The sequence below is a fragment of the Heterocephalus glaber genome, unplaced genomic scaffold (genome assembly GCF_053883595.1).
Source record: "Heterocephalus glaber isolate CG9 unplaced genomic scaffold, H.glaber_assembly_v1.0 deba00001553, whole genome shotgun sequence".
Lineage (NCBI taxonomy): Eukaryota > Metazoa > Chordata > Mammalia > Rodentia > Bathyergidae > Heterocephalus > Heterocephalus glaber.
In genome coordinates this window covers 5965043-5985826 of record NW_028258344.1, presented here as the reverse complement: position 1 = coordinate 5985826, position 20784 = coordinate 5965043, and the positions used below count along the sequence as shown (strand labels likewise).

General features: G+C 37.6%; 1 protein-coding gene across 20 annotated transcripts in view; it reads left to right on the top strand.

Moving 5' to 3' along the window:
- Positions 1-20784, top strand: part of Asph (aspartate beta-hydroxylase) — a 233520-nt gene that overhangs the window by 25307 nt on the left and 187429 nt on the right. For 6 of the 20 annotated variants that reach the window (XM_087190370.1, XM_087190375.1, XM_087190369.1 and 3 more), the window contains exons 2-4: positions 16734-16883; positions 18353-18397; positions 19844-19912. In XM_087190370.1, the coding sequence (XP_087046496.1) occupies positions 16734-16883; positions 18353-18397; positions 19844-19912 (264 nt within the window). Of the gene's footprint in view, positions 1-11021; positions 11176-11198; positions 11367-16733; positions 16884-18352; positions 18398-19843; positions 19913-20784 lie in introns of those variants that run through there. The other 14 variants (XM_087190372.1, XM_087190377.1, XM_087190371.1 and 11 more) reach the window with 6 other exon arrangements.

Genomic DNA, 20784 nt, shown 5'->3' with positions numbered 1-20784 from the left:
GTTCACAAAATAGGAAAAGGAAATGGTCAATGAGAACATGAAAAATGTATTTATCATCATCATTCTCAGGAGAATGTGAATTAAAGCCACATTGAGATCTTACTACATACTCACCAGAATGGCTGAAACTAAAAGGACTAACAGTACTAAATGTTGATAAAGCTGTAGAGCAGTAGAACTCATAAGCTGTTAGTGAGTATATTAAATGGTAAAACCTCTTGGGAAAAGATCTAGCAGTTTTTTATAATACTGAATGTACATATGCTCTGTGACCCAGAATTGCAGGCATATATAGTTATTCCTTGAAGTTTATGAGAGATTGGTTACAGGATCCCTCATAGATACCAAAATCTTTCATGCTCTAACCCCTTAAATAAAATGGTATAGTATTTGCTTGTAGCCTATGTAGTCTTCCTATATACTTTAAATTCCCTCTAGTTTATTGATAATATTTAATACAATGCTATGCAAATAGTTGTTCTACTCTATTGTTTAGGGAATAATGGCAAGAAAAATGTCTGTACTTAGTATAGTTGCGAGCATTATAGGCCTAACTCCCCTTTTGAGCTATAGTTGTTTGAGTCTGGTTGTGGAACCCAAAAATAGGGAGACCAACTGTATTTATAGTAGCCTTGTTCAAAAATATTCCTCACAATTCAAAATAGGAAATGCCTAGGTTTCTCCTAATATGAAAATGAATATCCTGTGATATTCTTTATCATCCACATGTACCCATACATGCATATGGTGGGCTGCTAGAGATAATATACATAACTCAGGAGCATAATGCACATGTAAACAAGGACATACTGAGTGAGACCATTTTCATGAAATTCCAAGGACAAGCAAAGCTAATCTATAGTGGGAGAGAAGGGAAGCTGGAACAATGGGGCCATCTCTGGGAGTGGGAGGGGGGCAGAGTGGAATGGGAATGGGAATGGCCATCAAGGAACTTTGGTGATAGTGTTCTAGATCTTGATAGGAATTTGACTTACGCTGCTGTAAACATTTGTTAAAACTTAGGGAATGCATGCTTGAAATTAATGCATTTCATTCTATGTGAATTTAACATTAAAAACTATAAAGAAGTGCTGAGCTATATTTTATGGTATGCAGGCTGAAGTATTAGAGAATGTGTACTTATCTCTACTATTTACTTTTTTTGGGGGGGTACCGGGAATCAAACTCAGGACCTTGCACTTGCCAGGCAGGTGCGGTGCCACTGAGCTACATCCTGGGCCCATTCTGCAATTTACTTTGAAATGCATTATACAAATGTGAAGGATTAATGGTTAAATATAGAGGAATAAATAAATAAGTTATAGCAATATAGTAAAATGTTAAATGACATGTATACAAATGTTTATTATAAAATTCAACCTTGTTACGTGTTTGAAATTTTCATATTAAAATATTTGCAAATATTTTTATATTATTTTATTATGTCATATAAAATAGCCATTTTTTGTGGGTCAAAAAATGAACCAATACTGCCCATTTCCTATGGTTGAGACTAATATACAAAAGTATGTTGTGTAGCCATTTTATTTAGCCACCTCCATCTGACAGGGCACTAAGCAGAAGTATCTTCATTTTCTTCCATCCATTGTGCTTAGTTAGGCACAATTAATGTCACATTTCCTTTGGGTAGCAAAGGCTCTGCTCTTGTCCATCTTTGGGATACATTCTTTAACATCCCAGTCACACTCTGCTTTTAAAAGTCTGTCTGGTTTAGATCTGATCTCATTTTCAATGCCGAAATTCTTGGAGACTGGGCAGATGGGGCCTGCAGTGAGGAAGGATTGAGTTACACTCTCCTGTGGACATTGTTAGCCTTTGGGCCTTGCCCTCCTTGCCTCTGGGCTCTGGCTTGTCAGGAATGCCAGGCAAGGAGCAGAGGATATAGGCTTCTCACCTCCCAGGCCTCTGTCAGTCTCCCCTCTGGTTGGTAAGATGGGCTGACATGTTGCCCACAAATGATAGGTGTCCAGGTGCTGCCTCGGAGTCCTTTGGAAAGCCAGGGGGAGACCTTCCCCATGCCACACAACTTCTTCCAACCTGTCTGGTATCTGCTCCTGGCAGATACTCCACCTCTACTGCTCCTGGGAGTCCCTTGCTTGGCAGTAGGTCTTTTGAGTAACATACTGGCAAGATGGCACAAACTTTGGTCCTTGCCTAAATTGATCCACAGGGAGCTGACATCTTGCTCCAGGCTCTTTTTGTAGTGGTTGCCTTTTTTCTGCAGCCAGTCTTCCATCAGCTCTTTCTATTACTGCGCAGATCTATGGTGGGTGGGCTGTCGGGTGTGTTGCTTTAGTATACATTACAGAGGGAATGGGAAGTCAGCATCCCTCATCCTTGATCTCCACAAGGGAGTCTGCTAGTGAGATAGCAGGTATGGGAGTTATGGAATTTATAAGTGAATATGAGTATCTTACTAAATGAGTGGAAAACTCAGATTTACTATTGTGGTTATATAGCTTTTGGCAAAGGTGTAAAATTTCTGCTAAAGACATGTATGTAAGAAAATTTGCAGTTCATGCAGTTTGAGGGAAGAAAACCACAAGTGCATCATTAAGTGTATTCAATGGTTGTGATTTTTGCAATGTGTTAGGTAGTCTGTAAATTCTGAAGGACCAGTTCCTACAAGATTGTCCTCCCTTCAGCTGCCAGCCTTAAGTTTGGGGGTCCCCAGGACCACTGTGACTTCAGATTAGCTGACCATAAATTTGAAGGATTCTGCATCCTCCCTCAGGTTCAGTAATTGACTGGAGTGATGTAAAGCACTCAGGAAAGTGCTAGTATTCTTACCATTACACTTTTATTACAGCAGAAAGATACAACTTAGAAATAGCTAAAGGAGGAAACATAAAGGTAAACTCTGGAAAGTTTCCAAACGCAAAATTCATTGTCCTAAAGGGCAAAGTGGCCTCCTGTCACTAATAAGTGATGACATGTGTCTCATGGCATTTAGCCAACTGTGGGAGCTCACCAGCCTTTGGTATTCAGCGTTTATTGGGGTTGATCACATACTGCACACATGGTTGACTCTTAGTCTATACCAAGTTCCTCCAGAGATTAGTGTGTCCCTAAGACTCCCTCATAAGTCACACGGTTAGCCATCGAGTGCCCAGAGCCCTCAGGCAAACAAAGATGCTCCCATTAGGCAGGACATCCAAGAAGACCTTCCTTTAGGTAAAGTTAATTTGTCAACATGCACAATTGTTTAGTTATGACCATTCTTGCTTTTAATTTATTGTTTTCAGCTTTGTTGTTATTAATTTATTTAGCAAATGGTTGTTGGCTATTCCCAGAATGTATTGGGATGCATAATTTCATCTAGTATTTTTCTGTCCTATAATTTTCTAAAAACTTGACTCTAAAACATGTATGCACTTTATAATTCACACATGAGTTTTAGGAATATTTTATGCCAGTGCTTTTATATAACCCTCCCCTCCCCTCCCCTCCCCTCCCCTTCCATCAGTAGGACTCATAATTGTAAATGCTGAATTGTTTTGCCATGGGAAGTGGAAGGAAAGAGGGTTGGTGACATATTCTTTCTGGGGCCGGGGATTTAGCTCAGTGGTTCTGTCGCCTGCCTCGCAAGCACAAGGTCCTGAGTTCGATCCCTGGTACCAAAAAAAAAGAAAGGTGATTTTCTTCCTTTGTCCCTGCTGGGGCTTGAACCCAGACTCCCTTGCATTCTAGGCAAGTGCTCTACCACTGAGTTGCCTCTCTAGCTCAAGGGCTGGGGATCTTTTGCAAAGTGAATTAAGGTCAAAAAAGCCTTCGGTGACACAGCTGTAGATCAGTGGTGATCTTCCACATTGGCTTTGCAGCCCCTCTCTCATTACCTTGGGATTAGGGTTAACGGAGTGGAGGTAAGCTTTTTATATTATTATTATTTTTAGTTTTGAAAACAAACCAAGAAAGAACCTTTTTGTTTGCACTAACAGCTTTTTCATTACTTCGGTTTCTAAGTGGACATTAACTTGTCTTCACATGTTTGTCTCTCCAGGCCATCGTGCTAATAATTATTACCCATACGTATAGATGATTAGCCCTAATGTTTTTTTCCTCTCAAATGAAGTCTTCTCAATTGAATGTTCTGTTGAGAAAAGTAGTGAAGTTTAAAGAACTCACTCATTAGGACTAGCTTGAAAAACCTAGCTTCTGAAGTTTACTACCATTTATATTGTGCTAGCTTCTTTACCAATGGAGTCATGGTACCTCACGGGTTCCCGAGGCGGGGAGTGGTGGACCGGGCTCTGATTCAGTTAGTCTCCTCTGCAGTGCATAAGCATCAGCAGGTGGATGGTAGGGCAGTAGTGGTCTGCCAGCTGGGGGTTTCAAGGGATAATATAGGTTCCAAAAATGGCCCTAGAGCCTGATCTTGATGGATAATGGCTAACATTTCATTTTCATTTACCAGTACTGGTGAAAATGCAAAAAACTTTCTCAGTTTTATTTTTCTAAATTTTAAGACTCATGGTGGCCCATTGCTATTCTTCCAACCACAGTGTCTTTTGTACACAGCATCCATCAAAAGAGAATTCATAGGTGTCCGGCTACCTGGCTGTCAGGACAGATGAAGGGGACCGCAGAGCCCTTCCTACCTGTCCCTACTCCAGTTCAGCTCAGGCGTCAGCCACCCACGATGGGTCATTGAGGAATTTCTGTGAGACACAGCTGTGAAATCTTGGTGATGGAACAGTTAGCAGTCCTTACCCAGGGTTGAGGAATCACTGGGCTTCTTTCTTTTTTCACTATTTGTAGGTCTTTTCTCAATTTTAGGATAATTAAATTGATAGAGATGAGGTAACCTGAAGTGACTTGACAGTTGTTTTGCTATATTTTGCTCCCATATTTTTGAAATGTTAGCAGAATGAGGTTTGATTACTCTAGAATAGCAAGATTTGAGAAGGAACTTATTCCATTATTTCACAGATGTTTATTGAGTTCCTACCAGATGCAAGGGAAGTGTATCGTAATGAATGAGGCATATTCATTTAATACTGTACTTAGCTTCATGAAATGTACATCTCTAGAAGTAGATAATAAGAAATTAATTTCTATACAGGTATCTAATTCCTAGTGGAATAATGCTATAAGGGAGGAGAGTACGCTGCTGTGAGAGCATATTGGGGAAATGGAGAAAGCTTTCTTTAGGAGATTGGTATGTAAGCAAGAGAACAGCAGATAATGGCAAGGGTTTTGGTTTTTGGGGTAATGTTGCAGCATTGTGATATTCTGAGATAAAGGAATAGTTTGGGCAGAGAGCCTAAGAAGAAAGCATGGAACATTCATTTGTGGCTGGAATCTATCTAGACAACTCTGGGGAAATGCCACAACACTGACGTGAATGCAGGAAGTTGTGGCTGTGTCAAGTATATCCTGTAGGCCACATTGAAGATTTTGTTTTATCCTGAGAATAGTGTGACACCAGTACGGAATTTTTAGCGAGGTAGTGATATTATCAGATTTTAAAAGATTATTTTGACTGGTGCATAGAGCAGTAAAGTTTATGTTGAGGATGGTCGTAGCCTAGGAGATGATGATAACTTGGATTTGGGGAATTGATCACAGTTGAGAGAAAGAAACTTGTTTGATTTCAGACAGGATTTCACAGTTTTTCATATCACAATGCATGCCATGCTTTTTTAAAAAAACATCATTTAGGGCCGGGGATTTAGCTCAGTGGTTCCGACGCTTGCTTCAAAAGCACAAGGACCCGAGTTCAATCCCTGGTACCAAAAAAAAACCCAAAAAACAAAAAAAAAGCACATCATTATGTAAATAAGTAGATAAAGATGATCAGGTGCTATCCCAACTATCTTGGGATAGTTGAAACCCATTTCCATCAACCAGATGGAGAAACTCATCTTCAGGGATGAGTTTTTTTGGGGAAAAGGTCAGGAATAAATCCCATATTTTTGGCTTAAGCAGCTAGATTCATGGAAGTGCTTTGAGTTATTAAGGAGGTAGATATATGATTTTGGAGTCCAAAGGAGAGAAAAAAAATTAGCCCTACAGATAAAGCTGAAGTCACTTAGGAAAGTGGCGTAGTTGACAATTAAGAGTCAACTAGGGGAGAATGATCTAGCAAAAGAGGCTGAAAATTAGAGTCTAGAGAAGTGATAGAAATGCCGGAATATTCTGAAATCATGACGTTCCGAGGAATAGAATATGATACCAAGAGGATTCTGCTGAGAGGTCAAGTAAGACAAGATTTTCTGTTGGGCTTAGGGACATAGAAATCACTTCTGTGACGTTAGAGTGCTGTCTGGAAGTCCTGTGCAGAAGCCAGGTGGCAGCCTGTAGGTTGTAAGGAGTGAGAGGCTAGAAGGGAGTGAAATAGCGGCTCTGTTGAGAGCCTCACCTGTGAGGGGAAGGAGAGAGGCAGAGCAGATCTAGCCACACGGAGAGCACAGCGAAGGCAGCGTGGCTGGCGGCGTGGGAGAGAAAGAGAAAGCTGGCGTGTGCTGGAGCGTGGGGCGCCGGAGGCTGCAGGCTGGGAGGAGAGCAGCGAACGTGTGCTGGAGCGTGCAGGCGCGCCCTGACGACCGGGTGGCCGGGACTGTTGCCAGCTAATGGTTGGTTTGTTCCTGTGAAGAGACTACGGCAGCTGTTGAGTATAAGGTAGAAAGGTTTAAGGACAGGGAAGTTTGAAATCGTGTTTTTGGGTGATGGGAAAGTGAGTGTTCTAGAGAAAGGCTGTGGGATTGACAGGAAGCTTTGGTCCCCATTGGGGTTGGCTGTCCTGTTTGCGATTTTCATTGGTAAGGCCAGCTGCGCTTGCTGTCACGGAGAGGATGAATAACTGTTTCTTCAAGGAGTCAGCCGTGGTAGTCCAGTGCGATGGAAGGACAGAGGAGCTAGTGAGTCAAGAGAGGGATTAAATAGTGAACTATTTTATCTAAGATGGATTTAGAAAGCTGTGACAACAAGTGATAAAAGTATGTTAATCAGATTTACATTACTGTAATGAAATACCTGAGGCAATTAACTTATAAAGACAAAGTTTTTATTTTGGCTCATGGTTCTGGAGGTTCCAGTCAGTCCAAGATGGGCAGTCTCTTGCCTTTGAGCCCCTCGTGAGGGCAACCCATAATGGCAGAAGAATGTGGCTGAGCAAATCACTTTCTTACCTCATGAGTTCGGAGAACTGAGAGACTTGGTGGGATCCCCTAGTCCTCTTTGAGGGTCCATACTCCAGTGACCGAAGGACCTCCCAGAAGCCCTCCCATCCCGAAGGTTCCACCACCTCCCAAGAACACCACACTGGGAAAGAGGCCTATAATGCACAGATCTGTGGGGACACTGCCCATATTCAAACCACCGCGCGGGGAAATGAAAAAAGTAGAAGAGCTACAAGGTTCAAGAAGAAATTGCTGAATAAAGAAAATGAAAAACTAGGTTGTGATCCTAGAGTGAATGTTTTCATTCTGGGCATTGCTTGGTCATATGGAGGTGTTTCTCCCTGGCTGTGTAGCTGTGTGGGTCTTAGTGTAGGGGTGGTTATGTTTAAGCGCTGTAGTTTAAATAGATTCTGCTCAGTGTCTGCAGAGTTGCCTTTTAGTCATCTTGGCTACTAGGTACTAGGTTTAGAGTGATGTCCCTTGCTCATGTTTATTTTGAGTACTGTATGTAGTTGAAAGTGTTTTTTAAAAACAATATTTTCAGTATTTCATGATCTGCTCTAGTTGTTATGATGGAGACAAATTTTAGTAGGGTCGTAGCATCTGTCTAGGAGGTTGCTCTGGGAGAACTAACAAAATATTTTACTAAGAATAAAGATGTGATTCGAAAGTTGAATTAAATTGGGTTTAAGATCCATAGTAAGAATGTTAAGAATGGGTGTGGGTTATAGAATGGAGAACAAGGGCTCTGGGGTGAAGGAGTGAAGGAAAGAGAACCTATCATGATGGCTCCAGGGGTGGAGATTGAAACCACCGAGCTATGGCCAGAATTGGGGTGTAGAAGACTTCACTGAGTGTGAGTGGAAGGGTTCCCGGAGGTGATGGACAGCAGTGATGAGGCGGCCGCCGCTGGTTGGTGTAGTTGGGTGGCGTTGCCCTCGAATAGGGCTTTGTTGTGTCATTGTTTTCCTTTTTAGGGTGGAAGAAATGGTCTGGAAATTGATAAAAGCAAGAGCTACTTCCCCTCTCCTGGGTCCACTGAATTAGGGAGGACTTGTGTAGCTAGTCTATTCATTTATTTATTTGCATGTATTAATTGTGCATATTAATCAGGTTCGATGTGATATTTCAGCACATATATACAGTGTGCAGTCTCCCCTTATCCACCGCCCCCCTTTCCAACCTCTTTTAATCCCTGTTCTACATTCAAGCTCTCTTACTTTTGAAAGTTAAAAGGAAAAATAATGCAATATTCCTTATTCCTAGAGGTCAGTAGCATCAGATCACTTGTGATTCAGACAAACAACTTCTTTCTTCTAACTCTAAACCTAAAGAATCAGAAACTCTGGAAAAGGGGGAGCAACAATCTCTGTTTTAATAAACCCTTTAGTGATTTTAATGTGTTGGAGCCACTTTTGTAAACAGTAACTGGAGAGGGTAAGGAGAAGGATGTATTTAGTGCTGATGCATGAGAGAGCTGGTAGATTTCCGCCTGGTAGGTTTTTGGAGGGAGGTAGAGCCCTTTGACTCTGTTAGCATAGGCCTTGGCTCCTGTGGTCTCTAGTTACATGGGGCTAATATTAATAGTCTCAGAGCACGTGTTACAGGTTAGGTCTATTTTTGGACCAAGAAATTGCTTTTAGTCCCAGAAACTACTACTAGGAATAATTACTATTAGTTTTAGTTGACTTTGCTAGGTTAGTTGTCTTTGCTGGTGTTTTCAAAACATGACTTCCTACACAAAAATTAAACTTGTTTTAAAAAATTTTTTAATAAGTATTCCCCATTACGAAAGTGAGTTCTTATCCTAAGAAGTAGTTTCTTGGAGTTCAGAATTTATTTTTCTTAAATAATGAAAGTTAGAGGTTTTCAGAAAGATTTCTCCTGATCACCCTATCCAAGATATATATAGGCCACTATCATTGAGACACTGAGAAAGAAAGACATTTTTTTCAGTGTAACTGTTGAGCTGTTGCAAAAGACAGAAGAAGGAAAGGGTTAGTTATAAAATGTGCGAATGTGATTAAGATTTGTCCCTGAGGAATAATCAGCTGTGCGGAAGAAGCCTCAGGAGTGAGGGAAACCCCAAATACATGCTACATGAATGACTTCAACAAGTACACAAGTAGTGATGAAAATATACGATGAATGCTTAAGTATTACAGTAAAATACACATTGCCATGAATCCCCTTCAGGCTACTTCCTCTTACTTCGAACATATTTGCCCATCATTCTTGCCACTTTCTGAAACAGTTCTGGAAGTCCTTTCTTGAATGTCTTTAAAGGGTTTGTTCAAAAATACAGTGAATAGGACCTCACAGAGCAGTGGTAGCATGTCTGACTCCAAAAACACAGCAAATGGTGCTGCCTAGTACCATCCAGTGAAAAGAAAGCAGGCTCTTAAAAACATGATGCTGTGACCTCAGCTACCTTATTCACGGGATCTTACACCATGTGACTTCTGGCTCTTCCCCAAAGGCAAAACAACCGTGAAATGTAAATGTTTTAAATTGATTCAGGACATTGAGGCAACACAGCAGCACAACTGAAGACATGAAAGAAGACTTCTAGAACTGCTTCAGAAAGTGGCAAGAGTTATAGGATAAATGTGTTTAAAGCAAGGAGTTGTATTTTGAGGAGGATTAAAGACAGTGTGTCTTTTACTATAATACTTTTTTCTTTTTTGGTGTTGGGGATTGAACTCAGGACCTTGAGCTTGCAAGGCAGGTGTTGGAACCACTGAGCTAAATCCCTGGCCCCTATAATAAATTAAAAAAAAAAAAATTTAACATTCACTTTATTTTTTGATCACATTGCATATGCATGGCTAGTTTATGTTATATTTGATAAGCAAGAAAGTTGAAACCCAGAAGTTTGATGACTTCTCCCAAATAGAAGTTAATGAAGAAGCTGGAAAGAAATCCAGGTCTCCAAATCTGAAGCTGTACCAGGCACCTGGTCATGCGAGTGGTCTCACCAAGGTCCCTTATCACTCTCACTCTCTTTCCAAAAATAGTATAACAAAAGCTATCTTCCTGTTATTGTACAGTAGTGCAAGGGTGCCTTATCTTAAACCAGTCTGCAAGCAGCTCCTTATCACTGTAACAGTATACCGAGTATTAACTTTAATGGGACAGGTCCTGGAAGAAAGGAGTTGAAGAAGTGGGGCTCTGTCAGACAAGACACTGGTCAGTTTTGTATAAACAACTCTGAAAGGTTGCTGCCTTGTTCTAAATACTACTTGCACTAAATTATTTTAATACATGAATCAGAGCTCTAATGAATTCTGTGAACTGCTAATCTTAGATCAGAGAAAAAAACAGTATTAAAATTGGGCTGAGTTTATTTCCCGTAGGACAATATTTGGACACGTGGTTGGGGGGAAAAAGGAAACAAGTCAGAATGTGGTTGTACAATCTCTAGTTCCTTTAGGAGATGGTGTTTCCTGGGTCACTCCTCTGACTGTTCAAGATTTCTGGCTTCTCTCTCTCCCTTTATCCCAGCTTTCCCATTACTCTTTCCCCTCCCGTTGTTTTCTGCCATCACCCCCCACCCTTCTCCAGGGAAACACTTTTGTGCTGTTGCATTCTTTTTGCCATTGCAAAAACTACTCTTGGGCTGTTAAGGCAATGAATCATATTTCTAGAGCATTAATTAATTTCTTGTCATTTAGGGTTCTGTTCATTCAAACTAATGGTCTTGTAGGCATTTGATTAAGATGCTAAAGGGCCAAGTCAGGCTGTTTCTGGGCTTAGGGTCGCATTAGGACTTATTTCAGTTTTGAACGATTTGGTGCTTAGACTGAACCATTAAAATCTGCTTCTATGGGGAAAAAAATGGTAGCACAGTTTGTTCTCTTTCACTTTTCCCACACTTGACTTTTTAGGAGTTGAAGTAAGAAGGAGATAGGACCGACGGAGAAGGGAATCCATCCCCTGAGTGGAGGAAGGCTGTCAGATTTGTCAAGAGTGCATTTCAGCCTGAGTGATTAGAAGCATTCGGCCATGAGGAAGAGGCCTCTAAAAATAACTGGTGAGCAGAGTGTGCAGTCAGGTCTGATTTCAGTTCTGTGGCCCTTGGCCGGGCAGAGTTGGCCAGTCGAAGCTCTGGGAGGGAAGGGCATACATTGCACCCTATACCTGCCTTGAGCATTTTGAGATTTTTTTCTGTTTAATGTATGCATTATTCATGGATTGAAGATATCAGAATGGCTGAAGATAAAGGTATCACTTTTATACTTCGGGTTAAAGTGGGTTTGGACCTAGCTGACACATTTTCTCTTCGTTGCGTTCCGTTTGAGCATTTTTGGCTAAGTGCTTTCATTGTGTACTTTACGTTTTCTACTTTGAACTTCTGGAGGCATTAATTTTCACAATAGTTGCATTTCTTTGTAGAACAGCCTGTCTTAAATCTACATTTTTGTGTCTTAATTTATCTTTTAATATATTCTACTACCAGAAACTACATTTTATAAATATTAGAATATATGCAAGCAGTCTTGTTCAGTCTTATAAGTTAATTACCATGAATTTAAAGAATTATGTGCATTCAGATTTCATATAAAATGATAGAAAATTTAAGGGATGTCTAGATTAATAAAACAAACTTAGTTGGTTCAAATAAAGACTTGCCAAATATGGAAGGTGACCTACTTGCTTATGAAACAGATAAAAAACTTTGAAACATAGAGACTCAAATTTTATTTTGCTTTTAAAATTGAATATTTTACTTTCAAGTGTTCTTTAGTGACGTTCTTAATTTGGTTTCTGTATATGTCTCTTTGCTTTACTTTGTGTAAAGATTGTCTGTCTATTGATGTAAAGTATACTGCATCGGCTCATATGTTGGAACTATGTAAGAAAAGACACACTTAAAGATTGCTTCTAACTCTCAGCTATCAAAGCAGCAACTGAGGGCCGGGGATTCAGCTCAGTGGTTCTGGCGCCTGCCTTCCAAGCGCAAGGTCCCGAGTTTGATCCCCGGTACCAAAAAAAAAAAAAAAAGGCAGCAACTGAAAGAATTCTCCTATTAAGATGAGAATGGGAGTATCTCCACTTTGAAGATTGTTTTGAATAATTGGTTAGAATGGGTTGCTTGCTTACCTAATCTGGTTCATTCTTCATGAAGAAGCATATGAGATGTATGTGTGTGTGTGTGTGTGTGTGTGTGTGTGTGTATGGCTGAGTGTGGTGGCACGCACCCTGTAACCCCAGGACTTAGGAGGGTGAGGCAGGAGGATCACTGCGAGTTTGAGGCCAGCCTGGACTACATTGTGAGTTCAAGGCCAACCTGAACTATATTGTGAGACCTTGTTTCCAAAAAACCAAACACACACACACACACACACACACACACACACACACACGACTTTTAGCTCTTTTAGAAGATATTTCTCCCCTTCTTTTTGAATTTTGTAATCTACTTAGATAAAATTAGCTTTTACTTTTGACCTATTGTTAATAGTTGCAGGTTTTTAAGAGTGACATTTCATATCATGAAAAACTAACATTTAATGAGTTACTTGACAGTTTTTGTTTTTTTAAAAAAACTTTAAATAGTTTATGTGTAAATATGAAATCCTCAGTATAATGCTAACTAAATTTTCCAAATGATTGATCTGTAATTCAGTTAATATTAGGCCTTTAATGTAATTGACAACAATGTAGGTGCAGGGAAATTTCTATTTTCCGTTTCCTCCACCAAATAAGTAAAGTTTCTTGTTGTCCCTCAGTCTTACCTTGGAGAGTCTTCTTTTTGGACTCTTGGTACTACTGCTTGCTGTGGAAGTTTTCTATGTTTAATAGTACTGTATGTGGGGGTATTTTCTATAACTCCTATAATTTGAAGGCGATACACTTTTGATGTAATAGCATAGGGAAAAAAATCACATAGTCCTTCCTGTTTTCTTCATTCCAGTACAAATTCTTCTTGACCAGTTCCTGGGGGCTACAGGTTGAACTTGGAGCCAGAAAATGGAATGAAGACACTCTTAGATTTGTTCTTATCTTTGAAAATGGCGATATCTGTTAGATGTTCTTCCAGAACACCTTTGTGACAGTACTGGTTTCAGGTTTGTGTAGGGAGATTTAAACCCTTATAAAGGGTTTGTCTTACTATGCTTTCTTCTGTTCAACTGGACAGAAACTGATCTGCCCTTTGGGACTGGCACATCATATTTATAGAGAGTTATATCAAGAGCATTTTTGCTGTCCATAAAATAGTTTCCCTAAAATGGGTTCCTTAAAAAGGCTCCTTTTCTATAATTTAGTGTTTGGTTCCTTTATAAAATTAGCAAATATTAACAGTAATATGGTTGATAATGCTAGAAAGTGCATCATTTATGTGACATTGTAAGGTTATAAAATATTGCTGTTAATTTTCTAGCTAAGTATTGTGTATCCTTTTTTTCCCCCTTTTTTTTCCCAAGGGACTTGTGCATTCTAGGCAAGTAATCTACCACTAAGCTATATCACCACCTCTGAAGTATTGTGTATCTTTTAAAGTGATAAATATATTTAATACAGTTATTTTTGAATAAAATCTAAGGTTGATTATATATCTTTTGAATTCCTAAACATATTAAATATTTTAATGACACAATCAATATGAATGTCTGTTGTAAAGATTATTCTAGAGATTACCTTGAACTAACAATTATTTTAAGGCCTACTAGGGGCTTTTCTGCAGGCCTCAATTATAAATGGCCTCTCAGCAACCACTGCACATCCAGTTCCCGTGTCTTTCTTGGACCCTGTCTAGGCCTTCCTTCCGCCAGCCCTTTTGTGCCATAACTCATTTGGGTTAGTTTGGCCCTAAAGTCCATTCTGTATTCTATCGTGTATTTGGCTTTCTCTCTCCTTCCCCTTCTTCAGTAAGGAGCATGAGTGTTACTGACTTGGATAAATGATATTTTGCTTGTGAGAATCTTAGAAATTTTCCTTCTTCTTGTCTGCTCTAAGAAAAGACAGAAGCTGGATGCAGTGGTACATGCTTGTGGTCCTAGCTACTGGAGAGGCTGAACCTCGAACAGCATCACTTGAAACCAGGCAACCTAATGAGATCCTGTCTCAGACATAGAACCAATAGACTCACTTTTAGGGTCATTTTGAGTGTATTATTGTCAATATGTACATCTTTAATTAATTAATTATTTATTTTTTTTTTTTTTTCTGGTACCGGGGGTCGAACTTAGGACCTTGTGCTTGCCAAGGCAGGCTTGCTGCCACTGAACTAAATCCCTGGCCCCAACATGTACGTCTTTAAAGCTTAACGATTGGGTCATAATAGTATCATACACATGCTGAATATGTTAAATGAATGAGTTAAAGGATGAACTATATTTAGTCTTCCTGTTTTCCAGTTAATGAGGAACAATATAAGAGTCTGATGTCAGTTACAGAATGTCTGGGAGAAGGTAAGATGAGAACCCAGTTATAGTACAGTTTTAACTTGATTTTTAGAAGCAGTAAGTATTCAGGGAGGAAATTCTTAGGCATTATTATAGTTTCATATTTAGAAGTAAATGGATATTCAGAAGGTATCATTGTTGTAATTATATTTAGTGTATGCAAAGGGATCTATGCATCTATGTTATATAGAAACAAAGTATTTTTGGGGGGGACATAGTCTGAGGAAAATATCTTCATATTCGAAAAGGTTTATTAAATTCAACACAACAGTGCTACTGAATCTGTAGAACTCCCTGTCACCACAGACGCCTACTCACTTTTTTCTTTTAATTTTTGAAATTCTAGTGATGGTAAGGTATCTTGTATTATTCTTTTTATAATCTATATGCTTAAGACACATCAAAATCCTGGAAATCATCATTTCTTCTCATCAACATCATGGAAATTTTTACCCAGTCTTTCCTTCTTGTGCCTGTGTTCAGTGACATGAAACAGTGACGTGCACTTTAAGCTGATTAAATATGCAAAAATGTGATCTATTTCTAGCAAATATTTTAATGTATAAATTATGTTTTTATATAGCCAGCATTTATACAGATTATGTTAGAAACAAGGTCAATAGCCATATGTTATTTGGTAAAGATATTTTTCACCATATGATTATTTGGAAATCTGCCCCATTTTGATGTGTTCATTAATATGTAAACACTATTGGTAAAAGGAATTATTGAACTTTTTCAAGAATGAAATGTTTATGTGTATTTTTAAGTGTATACAAACATATATGTGCCCTCAGATTTAGTTTTCAAAAAATTGATCTAGCAATGGGTTTAAAATGTGCATATCCTTTTAACAAGGACAGTTTCATTTATGACTTCAGAAAAATGTACTGGTAGTTTATTCTTGACTGGAACCAATGGAAACTACTACCAACATACTTAGAACTGGACTTCAAAGTCAAAGGTAGGTTCTAGCTTAGACCTGGTAGGATCTTGTGAAATCTTTTCATTGGCCCGCTGGTGCATGCAGGTCAAGGGTTGTCAGGACTGCAGAGGTCAGGGAATATTTCTGCTTCTGTCCAACTTGCTGGTAACATTGCGTGAACTCTTTTATCTTCTTTAAAACATGTTTGCTTATTCCTGTCTTAGCCCATGGTTTTCAGCCAAGCACTACCCCATGTAAGAAGACATGTGGGAATGTTTAGGGATATATATATATGGCTGTAAACTCAGGGACCTGCCTGTCTTTGGGCCTTGGGGAAACCAGGGATGTCAGATGTCTTGCAGTGTAAGGAACATTTGTCAAGATGAGCACTCCCCTGCTTAAATATCCAGAGACACCTCCTGCAGAAACACAAACAAGATACCACGAGGATCACTTGTAACAGCGCACAGAACACACTTTACAGAGAGTTCCCTTGCCACACAGATATGAGGCTGTGTCTTGCTTTTCTAGCTGGTTAATAAACTTTTCCTTTTCTTAAATGGCATTTTGGGATAAAATGTAACGTTTTTATTTATTAATATCTATGTTGTATGTATTACATTGCTTTTTAAGAGAAATTTGTGGATGGTCTTTCCCTTTAATAAAAATGTTGACTTTTTTTCTACAGCTGTCAGTCTAATTAGATGACATTTGTTTATTTTTGACTGTCTGAAATACATTTTCAAAAGAATATAAGGTATATTAAGCATAGCAGATGTGATAAATGACACTTGGTGGGCGGTAGTTTACAGAGCAGTTTCCTGCAGTGAGGCCAACTTGAACACACCTTTTCCTGCTTCTGCCAGCCCGGCCCCAGTGGATCTTGTCGGAAACAGGGACAGAATCAGTGTGCCATCCTGCTTTTCTTTGTATGCAAGTGGCTTTGATAAAGAACTTGGAAGGAATGTATGTTACAGCAAATATAATTTTTTAATAAAATCATTAGCCCTTCAGTAGATCATTTCTCTTATTACTTCAAAATTGGGGTTTTATGTACGTGCTATTAAGTCTAAGCAGAAGCAAAAGCAGAAGCTTTTCTTTTCTCAAAATCTTTGTTTGGCATGATTTTATAATGTAAGTCAAAATTATTTTTGAAATGACCTACTGTGCGATTACTGGAGAAACAATTCAGGTGGAAAGAAGTCAGTATAGCATTTCCTTCTTAGTTGATGACATTGGACGTTTATTTCTAAACAGAGACAAAGCACGGAGGACACAAGAATGGAAGGAAAGGAGGACTTTCTGGCAGCTCCTTTTTCACCTGGTTTATGGTCATTGCCTTGCTGGGAGTCTGGACATCAGTAGCTGTCGTTTGGTTTGATCTTGTTGATTATGAGGAAGTTCTAGGTAAGAATTTGATACGGTTTCTTATGCAAATTGGTAAGAGGGTAAGTGACATCCATTAGTATTGTCAAAATTTTGTCATCTTTCTGATATTGTTGCTGTACTTTCATAGCCTTTCAGTAGTTCTCAATAAGATAGAAGCAAAATGTGATTATTTCCAGGGTTAGCTTGGAATAGTGGCTTTTGAACTTTGCATATAACCTGTAACAACCAAAAAGGCTTTATATTATATATATAACACACGGCTTTTATATTGTAACACACAAATTTTATCAAAATGAGTTTTGTCAAACTCATTCTCACAATGTGCTGTACTCTAATTTTTATCATATTTTGTAAAATTATGAATTTAAATAATTTTTGTTCATGAGCCACTGTATTTATTTACAGACTCACTAATGCAGCATAACCACACAGTTTGCAGAACCCTTGTTAGAGCTTTCAAAGAATACCCACCTGTCTCCATTGGGCTGATGTGTGTGTGTGTGGGGGGGGGTGACTCTGCATGTGCATGGTGGGTGTGTCTGTAAGCTGGTACTGAGGAAGTTGCTATTTCTGACAGTATCCTATTTTTTGTACCCTTTTCCCTGTCTCTGTAATCATTGCAATTTTTTAATTTTTATACTTATAATTCTTTATCATTTTTATCTTTTTAAAAATTTGAGATAAAATTTATAGTTTTATATAGTTCAATATTGTAAATATTTAAAAATACACAATTCATTGAGTTTTAGTATATTCATCACTTTGTGCAACCGTCATGATTATCTAATTCCTGGGTATTTCCATTTTTCCCTGCCCTCAATATATCTAATCCCCCACCCCTTCCTTCTGGCAAACACTAATCTACATGTAGTTTTGCCTATTCTAAACATTATGTATAGTGAGTAGATCATTTCATAAGTGGCCTTCTATGTTTGCTGTTTTGTACTTAACATCATGTTTTCAGAATTTAGTGCTCACTTTAGCTTATGACTGAATAATATTCCATCATGGATACATCTCATTGTGTTTATTCATTCATCAGTGATGGACATTTGGGTTGCTTCTACTTTTTGGCTGTTGTGAATAATAGCCTTCCTCTTTAATAATCCAAGGAAGGATGTGTACCTATCACTGGAAAAAGTGTGCCTTTGTCTATATATATAGTCTTGCATAGAAGACCCACTCCCTCCCATTGGACTGCCTGTGCTTCTGCTTCATTTGCAGAGTTGGGGAGGGAGGGCAAAAAATAGTAAAATATGCTTACCTGTTATCTGTCTTTCATTGAGGTTTTTCATTTTTATTATAAATGATGTGTCTATCAGTAGATTGACCAACAATTTTAATTCAGAGGCAGATTTCTGAGTTCATCTCTGCTTTCATTGACTTACAGTGAATGCTGTGTTGCTAGGGAATGCATGAAGAAGACATTTAAAATATTTCTACCTTTCAGTATGAGTAACAATTTTCATGTTTTTACATGCATGCAGCCAAAGCAAAGGACTTCCGTTATAACTTATCAGAGGTACTACAAGGTAGGCTATTGGAGACACATTTTTAGTATATTTGCATCTCTAAAACATCAACTTTATTCTACTAATTTAGTTATTAACTATAACAAAGAATCTAAATAGTAGGACCAGTTTCCCCTTGTGAATTTGTTAGGAAAGGTAGTATTTTCTAACTTTTAAATATCATTTGAGCTCTATTCTGTGTATAATCCGGACTCACAGATGAGTGCTTTTCATTTTCCTAGCAATAGAAATAACACCTTTGTCTCTCCATGATCATCATCATTTTTAATGAATGTGTGATAAATCAGACTTCTGCATAGCAAGTTAACTGCTTTTCTAAGTAGACCCAGGGTTCTGGGAAAATAAAGATGGGTCATGGCTGCTCTGTGCCAAAGTTTCTACTTGCTCTTACGCATCTTTTAATGTGCTTTGCATTAAAGAAATGGAAATAGTATTACCAGCTGGTTTTTAGGACTAATGTTGAATTTGTGAATATTGTTTAAAATATTGTTGTACATTATGTTTCTTCATAGTCCTTATCCAATGATGACTTATAAGCCATGTTGATTTCAGAATGCTTTTTAGGGTATTGACTGTTTTAAACTCACTTGAAATGATAAGCATAACAGTCCTCCTGATGTGTGTGAATTCATTAAAACCTTAAAAATACATATTTTTTCTTGTTTTGGTGATTGATGTCTTCTTAGTAGATCTGTTTTAATGCTTTCTTTTACCTAGTAATAGATGGCCAATGCTAATTAAGTTTTTAAGTGGAATAACTTAAGATTTTCTTTGTAATTTCAGAGAGCCTCCAGTTTAACATACTGTATTTCTAGAACGTATTTTTCTTTAAGTTTGATTCATGATATTATGGTTGTAATTTCTTATTGTAAAATTTTCCTTCTATTTTTAGTACTTATTCCCTCTGTTAGCGTATTTACATTTATACACATTTAATCTTTACTAAATGCATACCTTTATTTAGTCTTTATTTGAGGCTTGGTTCATATTTCTTTTTCTTCAGATTTTGATGGTGTGATAGTTTCACTAGAAACATTACATTTTATGTAACCGTCAGAAATGGGTCAGTATTATTATATATGCTAAAAATTTTACCTAAAATAACAGTATATTTTACTCTTTATATAAAATTATTTATTATAAAATTATACTGCTTTAACAGTGATCAGATCAGTCAGTGTATTGTTTAACCTTTAAAGAAAATATTATATCTCAGTCTTAGAATTTGTTAGGTGAAATTTCCTGAATCTAGTTGACTTGCCTATGATTCTTGATTAAGATATTCACATGGAAAAAAAGAAAGATATTCACAAGGATTGAAAGAATAAAAAATTACATTGGTCAATAACATTTATGGTTGGTATATAGGATTGCAATAAGTCATAATATCTTATTAAACTTATTTTCTCTTTTGTTCCTGTATGTATCATTTCTTGCTTATTATAGGAAAGCTAGGAGTCTATGATGCTGATGGTGATGGAGATTTTGATGTGGATGATGCCAAAGTTTTATTAGGCAAGTACTCATTTTATTTTTTGCTAATGGTGGAAAAATGCTGGAATTAGAAGAATATTTTTGCTTTAATGTCTATTTCACTTGTAAACATTTTCTGGAAGATATTTTCCTACTTTAATAGATATACATTTTTATTGAGGTGTTAAATGACTTTTTCTATAAGACTCCCACGTTTCAATTTACTTTTATAAATAGATATGTAGCTCTTTCAAGTAGATTTTTTAGAAAGTATAATTTTATTTGTGCTTTCAGATTTAAAGCACTTCATGTTCTGAACCTAATATTTATATATATAATGTACAACTATTTTCAAATATACCTAGTACAGCCATTTTAAGGATCATTTGACATAATTCACTTCCATTTGAAAATGTAAATTTCTGAAGACTTACATAAATTTACAGTATTTTGAAAAAAGTCATGATAAATATCTTAAAATGTCCTGTGCATATTTTAAAATTTTCATTAAAATATCAATTAATGCTCTTTTGACCAAGCTAATTTGCTCTGGAAATCTTGGACTCTTCTATTATCAGAATTACCTGTCTTGATTTATCATTGAGGTATTTCCTGCAATAAATAAAGATGTGGTATTCCCTCATTTGTTTTATTTAAAAAATTTTTTAAAAATAAATTTTATTTTATCCCATTCCCCCCCTCAAAACCCCTCTCCTCCCTATGAACAAAAGCTTTGTCCCTCATTTGTTTTAAAATGCTGTATTACCAGAAAGAATGGTGCTGGTTTTAATATGCAGATTTTCTATAATTTGACCTGGTAAAATATGTATTTCTGCATTTAAACAGCATCATTTCCTTTGCTTTAGTATGTAAGTTAATATGTATTAAAACTTTATATTAAAGTACTTAGAAAA